General features: G+C 52.0%; 5 protein-coding genes across 5 annotated transcripts; 3 read left to right on the plus strand and 2 right to left on the minus strand.

Moving 5' to 3' along the window:
* Positions 1 to 1,346: 1,346 nt before the first annotated feature.
* Positions 1,347 to 3,445, plus strand: Z517_02145 (uncharacterized protein; the record flags this gene model as incomplete). The annotated part of the gene is made up of 2 exons (XM_013431256.1): positions 1,347 to 2,512; positions 2,566 to 3,445. 2 exons carry the CDS (start codon positions 1,347 to 1,349, stop codon positions 3,443 to 3,445), a joined length of 2,046 nt encoding a protein of 681 aa, XP_013286710.1.
* An 856-nt stretch (positions 3,446 to 4,301) lies between these two features.
* Positions 4,302 to 5,103, minus strand: Z517_02146 (uncharacterized protein; the record flags this gene model as incomplete). The annotated part of the gene is made up of 2 exons (XM_013431257.1): positions 4,302 to 4,932; positions 5,024 to 5,103. 2 exons carry the CDS (start codon positions 5,101 to 5,103, stop codon positions 4,302 to 4,304), a joined length of 711 nt encoding a protein of 236 aa, XP_013286711.1.
* Positions 5,104 to 6,864: 1,761 nt separating this feature from the next.
* Z517_02147 (uncharacterized protein) lies at positions 6,865 to 7,519 on the minus strand (the record flags this gene model as incomplete). Its single annotated transcript, XM_013431258.1, has 2 exons — positions 6,865 to 7,130; positions 7,234 to 7,519. 2 exons carry the CDS (start codon positions 7,517 to 7,519, stop codon positions 6,865 to 6,867), a joined length of 552 nt encoding a protein of 183 aa, XP_013286712.1.
* Positions 7,520 to 8,537: 1,018 nt separating this feature from the next.
* Positions 8,538 to 9,030, plus strand: Z517_02148 (uncharacterized protein; the record flags this gene model as incomplete). Its single annotated transcript, XM_013431259.1, has 3 exons — positions 8,538 to 8,842; positions 8,903 to 8,954; positions 9,007 to 9,030. The coding sequence occupies 3 exons, from the start codon at positions 8,538 to 8,540 to the stop codon at positions 9,028 to 9,030; spliced, it is 381 nt and encodes a 126-aa protein (XP_013286713.1).
* A 1,087-nt stretch (positions 9,031 to 10,117) lies between these two features.
* Positions 10,118 to 12,266, plus strand: Z517_02149 (uncharacterized protein; the record flags this gene model as incomplete). Its single annotated transcript, XM_013431260.1, has 3 exons — positions 10,118 to 10,306; positions 10,375 to 11,248; positions 11,296 to 12,266. 3 exons carry the CDS (start codon positions 10,118 to 10,120, stop codon positions 12,264 to 12,266), a joined length of 2,034 nt encoding a protein of 677 aa, XP_013286714.1.
* Positions 12,267 to 12,479: the final 213 nt, after the last annotated feature.

The raw sequence follows: 12,479 nt of genomic DNA on the forward strand, positions 1-12,479 counted from the left end.
CGCCTGCCGCTAGACGACGGGGTACGCAGAGGGTTTGCGAATCCTTCTGGTAACGGTGGTGCGTGGTGTAGGGCGTCCTAGGCGTCGTAGGGCCTTGGTGGTGTGTTTGTTATCCTCATTTCTTTACTCGACCATTCCCCAAACAATCCCAATCTGTAAGTGGTCGGAGTTGCTCATCATCAGCAGTAGCCATAGTCGTAGCAGGTAGCTGTTGGGTTGTAATTGGTGGTGATTTCAAAGATACTCGGGGTGGTAGTCTCACGAGCAGGTATTTCGCCTACTGCGACGCATCCAACCTCATAAAGGTCAAAAACCAGGTAGTTAAGGCCTTCTCTTTCCCCCCTCCCTCCCCCTTGGCCCTCCGATTCCTGTTCCTGGCCCCTCTGTCGTGCTCTAGCTCTAGGCTCTAGGCCTACACGCTGGTCCCCTCATTCCCTCTCACCGCTTGGTCCCGTCTCCTCCACCCACTACTACCGACGCCTGTCATTGGCACAGGCCAAGTCGTGTCGTGTCGTGCGTTCGTCGGTCCTTGCGTTTTTTGTCTGCACACCATCATCCCATCCCACACAACCACGAGAGCACCCATACCTCCTTAAACCGCACCAACTCTACACTCTTATACGCCTATAGTCCGGTGGTCGAAGTTGGGGGCTTGGTTCTTTCCGTGTTTTCTAGTCTTTAGTTTGTGTTTTCATCTTGATCCTTCATTGCTGTCACTCCCTCGATCCTCCCTACAATCCTCCTTGATTAGCCGCTCTGCTCGCAAGCCACTCAGCGATATTGGCAGTCAGCCCGTCACACGAGCAAGGCTGGCAATGAAAGGCTGTCCGATGAGGAGCGTGTCTCTCTGTTGAACGAACCCTTACAACGCAGCTCCAGAGGCACTCCTGGCCTGAAACACTCCTTCAGCAACTGTTATTGGAACTCTGCAAACGGGACACCAGCAGGCTGTTACGGAATATTTGTTGGATATCGAACTGAATACTTGACTACTTGGGTCCTCGGAACACAAATTGCTTGCCGACACCCGGGTGTAAGCCTGCAGCATTGGGAATACGTGCCATTCTATTCAACATACGAACACTTGTATCGCGTCATAGTACGCGATCCATTTCTCGCACAACTGCACGACGTTCGACCCCGTGTCTCTTGTCAGGGTTTCCCCCTCACAACCGTCGGAGTTCTATCTGTCATCGCAAAAGAGGTGGTACAAGGAGTCGACACATCCGACGGGGAACATAACAGGTCCCAGTGGTCTGGCGCCCGCTGCTGCCTTGTCCAACCGTGAGAACACAACCGGCTACCTGCAGTCGGCCCTGTGAATGACCTTTCAGGGAGCTGCAGATATGCCAAAAGCCCCGGCTTTACCCCATCTTAACTTGGCTCCTGACAACAATGAGGATTTTAATGGTCTGACCCCCGCGACGCTGAGCCCTCGCTCGACAGGCTCTCCTCATACTCCACGGTCAGCCCCGACCTCTCCATATCTGCAAGGCGCTGCGCCCTCTTTTATGTCGCACCAAGCGTCCGTGTCTCAAGACAGTCGAAACGATGGATCGCGTACAGGGCCCAGCTCTCCTCGGATAACAGCAATGCCTGAATTACCTGCTTCACCTGTTCCTCAATCGCCAAAACACGCCCGAGATCCATCCAAAGGTTTCTTTTCCAACTTGATGGCGTCGAAATCCTCCCACAAGCTGCACCCTTCGGAAACCAGTATTCCAGAGAACGGGGAGAAACCAAACGCAAGGAGCAGAGCTAGTTCAAAAGAAAGGTCTCTACATTCACTGAAGAAGCAAGGCTCGACTCCTGAATTGCCAAAGGCTGTGTCGAGCAATGGACCCAGCCATGATAACGAGGCTCCAGCCCCAGCGGAGATATTCCCTCCTCAAGCCACTGTCGAGCCTGCGCCAGCGGCCAAAAAGACCAAGTCTAAGTTCGGCGGCATACTCGCAAGGACCAAGACCGTAAGAATGGAGGAAACAGCGCCCAAACAGAAGCACCCGCCGCCAAATCATCTGCAACTCGACACCTCTAATTCGGCCAATGACCATGCAGACACGTCTCCAAGGACTGCGCCCATAAAATTCGACCACCGAGATAGGGCATTTGGTCCTGAAAGTGGCGCAACTGTTCGAAACCGCTCAGTAGATCGCCAAGCTCGTGATGACTTCCACTCTATGAAAAGAGATCGGCAGACTGGGAACATACCTGTGTCCCATTCCTTCCGAGACGGCTCCACCCTGCAGATTTTATCGAACCTCGGGCAAACTGGAAAAGGCGTGGGAGACCGCTTGGGCAAGGCTGGGAAGGGCTTTTTTGGCAAAATCACAAGAAGTGGGAGCAGCAACGAGCGCGAACCAGCAACAGTTACGGATGACAATTACGTATGCACGACAATCAACTTGCCACTTGTGAAGCAAACTCGGAAAACCAGGATAGCACGACGTTTGGAGTCTTCCAAGGATAAGACCGAGTTCTGGATGCCAGCCTTGCCATGGCGTTGCATTGAGTAGGTTGATCTTGCTGAATCTTCCGTTGCTCGTACTAACCAAGGGTGTGCAGCTACCTAAATATGAACGGTGCCGAAGAAGAGGGACTATATCGAATACCCGGCAGCAATAGGGACGTGAAACACTGGCAGCGGCGCTTTGACACTGAATATGACATCAACCTCTTTGACGAACCGGAACTGTATGATATAAACACGATTGGGTCTATGTTCAAGTCATGGCTACGGGAATTGCCGGATGAGATTCTTCCAAAATCTGTCCAAAACAAGATTGCCACGCAATGTGCCGGAGCGACTTCAGCGCCCCAGCTGTTGAAAGACGAACTGTCGCGTTTGCCGCCGTTCAACTACTACCTTTTATTCGCCATCACATGTCACCTAAGTCTTCTCAACAGCTATGCCGAGAAGAACAAGATGGACTATCGAAATTTATGCATCTGCTTTCAGCCTTGTCTGAAGATTGATGCCTTTTGTTTTCAATTTCTTGTCATGGACTGGAAGAATTGCTGGCAGGGCTGCTGGACTGAAAAGGAGTACCTGGAAGAAGAATATCGATACGAGCGGGAAGGATCGGTCAATGAAAGTGAGGACCTGGCCATTGATGAGAGAGCCATCTCTTCCAGTGGCAGCAGTCAGCAGCAGCAACAACCAACAGCTTCACAACCGCCTTCATCAAATGCTCAACAAGCGTCTGCACAACAGTCCGCCCCTCCTCGGAGCGCCGATGCCGCGGCACAGCGCAAGTCCATGGCGCCCAAAACAAAACAGAGAAGCCTGTCGCAGGGTGGAAGTGCCAGAGACAGATCTAACAGCGGGCACACCCCCAGTCAGTCAGTACCCGCGGTACCACGTATGACGACTCCAGAACCTCCCAAACTGTCGCTCGATCAAAGATTGCCCGAGCTCACGGGGCTCTCTCCTATCAGAATGTGATGTCTTCGGATATTTGTCGTCGGCCTGATGAGCTTTCAGACTAACATGCTTGCATGGTCGCATGTTAGGGGGGACTGCAACCTCCTCCTTTTCTTTTGATGCCTCACTTGGATACGCCTCCTTTGACGAATGTTTGGCATTGAAAAGCTTTAGGACATATCTTGTATTATCTATCATCTGATTTCTACTTAGCATTGCTTTTTCTTTGTGGTTGCGTTGTACCGTGGCTTTCTGGCTTCCGCTTCGAGACGCTGATGAAGATTCATGAGGAGAATGGTACAACCCAGGCAGGGACTGATACAGAGTGAAGCCCTGTTGTGTATGACTAGGCGAGTGTAAGATTTTGGACTGGACATGGCTCGAAGTGCGAAGGAGGTTGAGTAGGGGGAGACGAAGCGACTTTTGATACCATAGATTTGTGATGCCGTCGAGTCAAATGCAAACAGCAGTTGCAGAGAAACCTCGTATCAGATACTTCCAGAGCCCATCAATTGTGGTAGTGACTTTGACCATGATGGTGGCTCGGTTTTGTCCGCGCTCTTATCGATGTGACTCTTTGTAAACACATCCTCCTGCCACGCAGAGAGCCGCCCATGGCTTTTTGCTCCCCGCATTTGATCTTCACTCGTGCCACCGGCGCGATCTTGGGCTCGTGGCAGTGTAGATCTATGTCTCTGCAGCAGAGTGAGAGGCCACAGCGACATGTGTCACTTTGCGAGGTCAGTGGCCGCTTGACGGGGCCATTGACTGGCCGTGTTGCTGGTCGACGCACGCGCCCACTCAGGCCAGCTTTGGAGGTTTCTCGCTTGTAGTATAGCACTTGACACCACCGGCGGGTCTTGGGAGTTTCTCACGGTCAACCCGTCTTTCCACCCTTCCTCGTTCGACGCTCATTGTTTCTCTGCCGTCTCTCTTGCCTCTTGATCCTCTCCACCCGCTCCCGCCGCCCTTCGCCTCTGACCGTCCTGCCGTCGCCAGCATCGGCACCGGCCTTCTCTTTCTTGACGGCCTCATCGTCCAACTCGACAAGCCAGTCGGACTCGTCCTTCTTGTTCCGTCCCTTGTAGCCCCATTTCTTGACCCACTCGCCGCTCTCCTCGTCGTACACCAGGTTCTTGCGCCTCTCCTCCTGCGCGGCGCCGCCCTTCAGGTTGCCCCCGTACTTGCCGATGCCCTTTTTGCGAGCGAACAGCTCCCACTTCGTCGGCGGCTTCGGCTTCGGCAGCGGCTTCCACCGCGGCAGGTAGTGCTGTGGTGCCGGCAGGGTCATTATCAGACCCTCCGGGGTGGATTGGATCGGGCAGGTTGTGAGGAGCGTGTTGAGAAGGGATTGTGCGCCATCGCGGGCTATTTGTCTTAGTGTGTTGTTACGCTCCGAGAGGGTTTGAGAGAGGAGGTGGGAAGTGGCGGGGAGAGGGTTTGGGTCGATGGCGGTCAGGTAGCCCAAATCGTAGGTGTATGGCGTGGGCTTTTCAACGGTCGTCGGACTATGTGAGAGGAAATGTGTCAGGACGTATGAATCCACAGATTGTACAGTCTGTAGGATTGGAACACGGAGCGAGCGCAAGAATAACGTACAGTTTTTCTGATTTTGTTTGTGCCGGGTGCGAAACTGTTGACGACAAATGTGTTTCCGCTCCGCCCATGTTTGTGTCCATGGTTGTGTCCGTGGCCATATCTTTGTTTGCCAGATGTGAGTCTTTCTACTCCAACACTGAACTTATCCTTAAAAAAAAAGAAAGGGTAACCCAGATAATGGTGCTGGAGGGAAGAAATATAGACACCAACCCACAATAATGGTTTTCGTTTCTCCGCACCAGAAATTTTGACAAGGCTGAGCTAATCCTAGTTTGGTAGTAAGATTGTCACTTCTGCTTTTGTGCGGAGGACGGGGTTTCCATACGTATCCCTGGTCTGAGTGTCTGGGTGGCTCCATGTGGGCCCAGTGATTTGTTGAATACACCCTGGCACACACAGAGGTATAGAGGTTTGTATTCTGATATCTGCAATCGTCTCGATATGAACTCATTTTGCGAGATCCTTCGATTGTCTCACTAGTGAAAAGGAATTTTTACCGCAATTCAATCGTCGTAAGTGTGGTCTTGCACCTTCCACTATTACAGAGTTGTCGTATCGTTGGGTCAATATACGGGATGCCGACTCTTTCTACTTTCGGAAAGGGGTATATATATAATGTTCTTCAGGCCTATCCGAATCTGGATTTGAGGATGCCGAGTTTAGTCCTTTTTATTCACGATCACGCGAGTTGCCGACAGAGGTAAACTTTCCGTTACAAGGATTTGCTCTGTGGCTTTATCTCCTGGATGACAGACACCAATTGGGTCTCTCGAGGGAACTATCGACCGAAGGTCCTGGCTCATGCGTGTGTTGAGTCCTTGATCGTTCCGGTCTCTTGTAACCCCCAGCTCTTCCCTGACTGCGGAGGTGATCATCAAATGAGAGGAGAAACCCCTCCAAAATTCCAACGATGAGAAATATGGTTCGCGTCTCTTGGGGTTGTCCTTCGGGTTTCCTGCTATTGCAGGGTGGCCCGGCGCATAATAGGAGAGCACACACCAAGGTTTCTTGCCCCATAGGTTCCATTATTATCCTCGAACTCCCGAAACAAGATCGGAGCCCGTTATCACAGAGATGAATGTTGACACAATGCGGAGATGCGTGGCTGATGCTGCCGGTGCAGTCGTGCGCCTGGCATCACCAGATCTGTCCTACGTGAGGGCCGAATGGAGTAGCCTCATACTGTTCTATTCTAAATCCCCGAGCTGTGCGCATGCCCCAAAGCCACCTGGTTGCCCTGCAGCTGCTTCCACACATCCACCTCTCCTGCTCCCCAATGGGTTTGAACCATTATGCTAGCTTCCGACTCGCGAAGGCTGTGGCAGCTGGCCATGTAAGCTGAACATAATCGCCCCAGTTGCGTGGTTCGGAACCTCCCGTTGGACCTATCATATCAGAGAACACATATTATGGCTCACCACCCTCCCTTATAGGCAGCATTGTGGACTCCCAGCTTCCGATCAACTCATCTCAGCATCGTCTTCGGACATTTACTTCACCCAGGACCCGATGGGTTTCTGCGAGACGTGCAGATCTTCTCGGGCTGGCGTGGAAGGGCCAAAATGGTTCGCCATACTTTCTGGGCGACACATCGAGCGAAAGGCTCGCATAACAGCACAAGCACCTCTGGATATGCTCAAGCAATCTGACAGAACGAATGTAGGCAAATACTAAAATTTGTGCAATCCCTTTCAGAAGCACCTAGGCCCCGCGTTAATTGGTGTGTCTTGAGACAAACAACGCTTGTAACCCTTTCAAATCGCTCGTCTGGAATATACTGTTTGAACATAGACAACAGGACGGGGGGAAAATTCTGTTTCAGGCTCCCCCATTCCGCGTTCCTAACAATCCTCGTCCTCATCGTGGCCGCCGTCCTCGTCCTCATGGCCGCCATGACCACCAAGACCATCGTGACCGCCGTGACCACCATCGCCACCATCGTGGCCACCCTGCCCTCCTCCGTTCAAGCCCTGACCTTGACCCGGGACACCGCCCATGTCTTGAGCCTCGTGGCCGGCAGTCATGCCGACTTTCTTTGCAAGGCGAGCGAGCAGCAAAAGCCCGACGTGGACCATGCTCTCCAGGTGTGCTTCGTGGATAGGTTCCGCTATGATTTTCTCTCCCGTCAGTGCTTGAACCTGAAACACACAACACAGGAATATCTTAGAGGGGTGGGCTGGGGAAGCAATAGAGAGAGGGAAGACACCCACAAGCAATCTTGTCCAAGAGCTGCATCGACTCGGCGTGGTGAGGATCCTGAGCGAATCTCGAATGCGCGTGCTGCGGCTTGGGGACGTGCGAAGGCCCCGGCTGCGGGTCCATGACCAGTTTGACCACGAGCTGCACCAAGGATGCCATGTCGCCATCCTGTCCCCCCTCCATCCCGCTCATGTCCCCACCCATGCCTTGGCCGTCGCCGCCATGATGGTCTTCGTAGTCATAGCCCTCGTCGCCTTCACCACCTTCGTGCCCGTAGCTGTCGTCCTGGCCGTGCATATTTTTCTTTTTTATCTCTGCGAGTGGCGGAAAATTAAAGGCGTAAAAATTGAGTTTCTCTGTGTGACCGAGAAGCCAGGCAATATGTATGAAGCAGAAAATGAGCGCTTTACCACAGATCACGATGCGTTAGCCTGGAGGATATGCAAGATTGAGCACCGATCACTTTTGTCGATGCAGGAGATGATCTTTTATATGCAGACCTCATACTCGATCTGTATGTATGATTTTGGGTATGTAGGCCCCAGATCTAAAAATGACTCGCGTTTCAATTTAGGAATCAACCAGGCACACAGCTGAACCTCACACCTGCCCCCCCTCTCCTTCTCCCGAGTCAGTGGAGATCAAGACGGCGAAACAATACGGCCGTTGTATACATACCGCGTCCAAAAGGGCCCGAATGGGCTGGCTGCATTGGATACGGATTAGGCTAATGTACCTGCTCGATGCGGATATAGAGTTATTTTTACCCCAGAGATACAAGTGCTTATGTTGGTTAAGGTTATTATTCTTAGTCATTTTTGCTGCTATCGCCCAGTTCGCCATCAAACTACCCACTCGTGCCACTCTATCATGCTGCAGGTTAGCGCCTTAGGCGCACTCTTCGCAACGATCTCAACGTCATTTCGGAGGGCAGTGTCCCATCCCGATCCTGGTTGCGGCACCGAGGAGAGCTCTTTTGTTCACGGTCAAATCTGTACAATCAAACCGATCAGCAGGGGTATCCGAGGCACAGTCAGCTTATCGCCGCATATCCCCCAAATGCATCAATACCTGGCCTTGTGCCCGGTGCGCATAGCTCGACAGTCTCTTGTTCCAAACTTGGGTCCATTAACTATAGCAATAGTCTCCAATATAGGTCATTGACTGGTCCGATAAATTGCTGGGACCTGCTCTGGCGAGTTACTGGTCATATCAGACATTTGCAATCACCAGCATACCTCACAGACTGTTCCAATACTGCTTCCCTCTGCAGTGCACATTTACCGACCTTGATATCGCCCTTGCATACAAAAAGATGGCCGCTGCAGCAGCTGATCTAGCTGCGGACGCGGTGCAAGCCGGTGTCTCTCTTTTCGGCGCCATCTTCAACTCAGGCGCGGATAAGGACTATCGAAGTGCCTGGACACAGGTTCAAATTGGAGACATGTCGTCGAAGAACCCGGGCAAGAATGTCATGTGTGTCTTCACAAAGCACGATGCATCCGGCCTCGTCAACAGCACAATGACAATTCGGGAATGTACCTGCCCCAACAGCGGATCAGTCTTGACATATTCTTGTTACGTCTTTGATTCAGGGCCATTTGTGTTGCAAGGAGACGGGTAAGTGCTGTTATAGACGAGTTCTCAACCAGGGACAGACTCAACTGACGTCTTTTGCAGAGGATACCTCAACTGGTGTTTTGCCGGCAATTTTACAAGAAACGGTGGCAACGTGGGTGCAACGGAGATACTGAACAGGAAAATGGCTAACACAGATGATCTAGGTGACTTTCAATCCTTTGAGTTGAAGTCAGGGCATGATATCCAATACTTTCAGAAATCAATTTCAAACCCTGTTCGCTTCAGCTCGGTGGTGCACATGTGTGTATGGTTGTGTAGTTCATTAGCAAGCCCCGCCGGCCATTGAGGAATGAAGTCAATTCCAGTGTTGTTTTTTTGCCATTTTTGGTCATATCGAGAGGAATGCCTTGTAGTGCCAGGTGTTTTGTTCAAGGCACAACTGGCGAGGGTGCCATCGTCTTTGATTAGAAGTTCGCTGGTGGACGCGACAATCAATATATTTCAAACGAGATGGTGTGGCTGTTTCTGCTTGAGCATGGTGGAGGTATCAAGAGAATAATATATGGCCGGACCCTGTCGGTCCTCGTCTAGAGGTGAAGTCGGGCAGGCCAAACCAGTTATACAGCCTGAGACTGTCCGCTGTATATTAAGAGTCCTCGAGGTGGCTGTCACATGATCAGGCGAATATAAGATTGAAGGGTCCCGTAAAAATTCGCCTTCGTCCACGCTCCTGCGGTAGTAGACTCCAACAAGAGGGTTTGCCTCTTCGATTCAAATAAGGTTGGGAACAGTTTAGACTAGAGCTCACTGCAGTTGGTGCCTCGTTGGATAAAGGCATGGGAAAGACGCTATGTGACGACATGGAACCAAAGAACCCTTCTTCCTGAGCGCAGTGCCATAACTGGCAATTTGATACCTGGTGTAGTCAAATTTGTGCGAATTACATCTGTGGAACGTGTTGGTACAAACCCTCTGTTGAGAAGTTTGAGAAGTTTGTCATGTTTGTCCAGGGAAGAGGAATATAGGGGCAGGTGGGCAGCAGCCTTGGGATTCCGAGGGGCATGCCAAGCCTGCCAAGTCACCTGATCCTTTGTTTACGTACCGACTCTGTTCCGGCAACCAAGCGGGCCTCGTGCTGAACTTGTTGGTGAGTAGCACCAGTGGTTTGCACCAAATCTTCGGCTCTGCGAGATTGTCGATCGAAAGTCTCAATCACTTCCACCTCCACCAAACAAACGCCCTGTGCTCGCTGCCCCTTCTAACACAGACCATCTGCGGTCACCCTCACACATCCTTCCCTCCATGTCATCGGCCATGTCTGGGGTTAGCGGTACATATCGAGGCACACCTACGCCCAACCGTCGTGGTCCACTCCCATTTGCAGACTCCCCTTCCGCGATTCCTCGTCCCAAGTTAGATTCTTCCAGTAACGCCGCGCCCAGCGAGATGTCGGGCACCTCTACCGTGTCGGCAAGCCGACAGAAGCAGAGCAAGAGAGACGAGGTGCGTTATCACGTCCTGAACCTATCCAAGCCAGCCCTGTGCCTAACATGCATGGCTTTTACTTCTAGGCAATTCGACGCAAGATGGAAGCCGATCTCAGCAAGAAGAAGCATGCCCCTTCCCGCGCTCGACATACTCGCAAGGCACCACCGGGAACCGTCCTGGCCCTCAAACCCAGTCAGGCCCTACAGATCAAGCCCTCCACCACCGTCGCCGAGGCTGCTCAGCTCATGGCTGCCAAGAGAGAAGACTGCGTTCTAGTTACAGATGACGACGATAGAATCGCGGGTATATTCACAGCGAAGGATCTGGCCTTCCGTGTTGTGGGCGCCGGAATCAAGGCTAGCCAGGTTACAATTGAGCAGATCATGACCAAGAACCCGCTCTGTGCGAGGACTGACACAAGTGCCACCGATGCCCTAGACCTGATGGTCCGAAAAGGATTCCGACATTTGCCCGTCATGGACGAGAATCAAGACATTTCGGGCATTCTCGATATCACGAAATGTTTCTACGAGGCTATGGAAAAGCTGGAACGTGCATACAGCTCATCGCGCAAGCTGTACGATGCACTCGAAGGTGTACAATCTGAACTTGGCTCCAGTCAACCCCAACAGATTATCCAATACGTCGAGGCTTTGAGACTAAAGATGTCGGGACCTACCTTGGAATCTGTGCTCAACGGGCTCCCTCCCACCACCGTCTCGGTTAGGACGTCTGTAAAAGAGGCGGCGCAGCTCATGAAGGAAAATCACACAACCGCCGTGCTGGTGCAAGATCAGGGGTCTATCACCGGCATTTTCACTAGTAAAGATGTTGTACTCCGTGTCATTGCCCCTGGGCTTGATCCCTCAAACTGCAGTGTGGTAAGGGTGATGACCCCTCACCCAGATTTCGCGCCCACGGATATGAGCATTCAGGCTGCTCTGCGCAAGATGCATGGTAAGTCCTATTCATATCGGACTGGGTAAAAGTGCTCATAGTCACAGATGGTCATTACCTCAATCTCCCGGTCATGAATGGCGAGGGCGAAATCGTCGGCATGGTCGACGTCCTCAAATTAACCTATGCCACTCTTGAACAAATCAACACTATGAATTCTGGGGAAGCAGAGGGACCAGCATGGAACAAGTTCTGGCTATCAATGGACAATGATACTGAATCAATCATGTCCGGCGAGGGAAGCCATCGCCCAACCACACCTGGCCATCGCTCGATGATGGACTCGGAGGCTGGCCGACCTGCTTTCGAAAGAGGTGATAGCGTCATGCCACACGACTCCGCGTCGCACCGAGGAGATGATGTCCACTCTGAGGTACTTCCATCTGTCGAGTCGCCGGAAGAAACACCTTTTCCGTTCAAGTTTAAAGCCCCCAGCGGACGAGTTCATCGAATACAAGTTCTCGCTAGTACCGGGCTTACCGAACTGGTCAACCAAGTAACCGCAAAATTGGGCGGTGAAGTGGACTCTGTGGGCGGCGAAGCCACTGTCGAGGAAGGTAAATTGGGGAAAGCAGGTTATGCATTGAGCTACCTGGACAATGAGGGCGACACCGTCTCCATCACTACGGATCAAGACCTGCTAGATGCAATTCTGCTGGCGAGGCAGGGAAAGAGAGATAAAGTTGACTTGTTCGTCCATGACCCCACACAGCCGCCAATTGCTACGACTATCGATCCAAGACCTCAGCTTTCGAAACCACCAACGCCTCCTGAGTCCATCCTCAAGGAGGTGGCAATAGACGCCGCGGAAGAGGGCGACGAAGACGAGGAAGATGTTGTTCCCATTGCAAAAACGATCCGGTCGAGACGAGCGCCACCAGCGATGCAACAAAGGAAGGAAGAACAACCGCAGGTCATTGCCGGTGTGCCGAATGATCTGCTTCTTCCTGGAGCCATTGTCACGCTTGCGGTTGTTATTGTTGGTGTTTTTGCTGTCGCCCGCGCGACGGCAAAGTAAGAATGATACCCCATGACTCCAATGCTGTCGTTACAGGTGCCTGTTTCTGGCTGTTCAGATTTTTGACCTTGTGGTCGGGAGGCGTTTCTCTCTCTCAGGACAGGAACGTTTTACTTGAATCCGATGCTGCTTTAACAGCAGGTTTGACGAGGCAACATAGACTACTTACCTACTTATCTAGTTCCTATACCAGTGTCTCTATACGTTCGGCTT

The sequence above is a fragment of the Fonsecaea pedrosoi genome (genome assembly GCF_000835455.1).
Source record: "Fonsecaea pedrosoi CBS 271.37 unplaced genomic scaffold supercont1.2, whole genome shotgun sequence".
NCBI classification, from domain to species: Eukaryota; Fungi; Ascomycota; class Eurotiomycetes; order Chaetothyriales; family Herpotrichiellaceae; genus Fonsecaea; species Fonsecaea pedrosoi.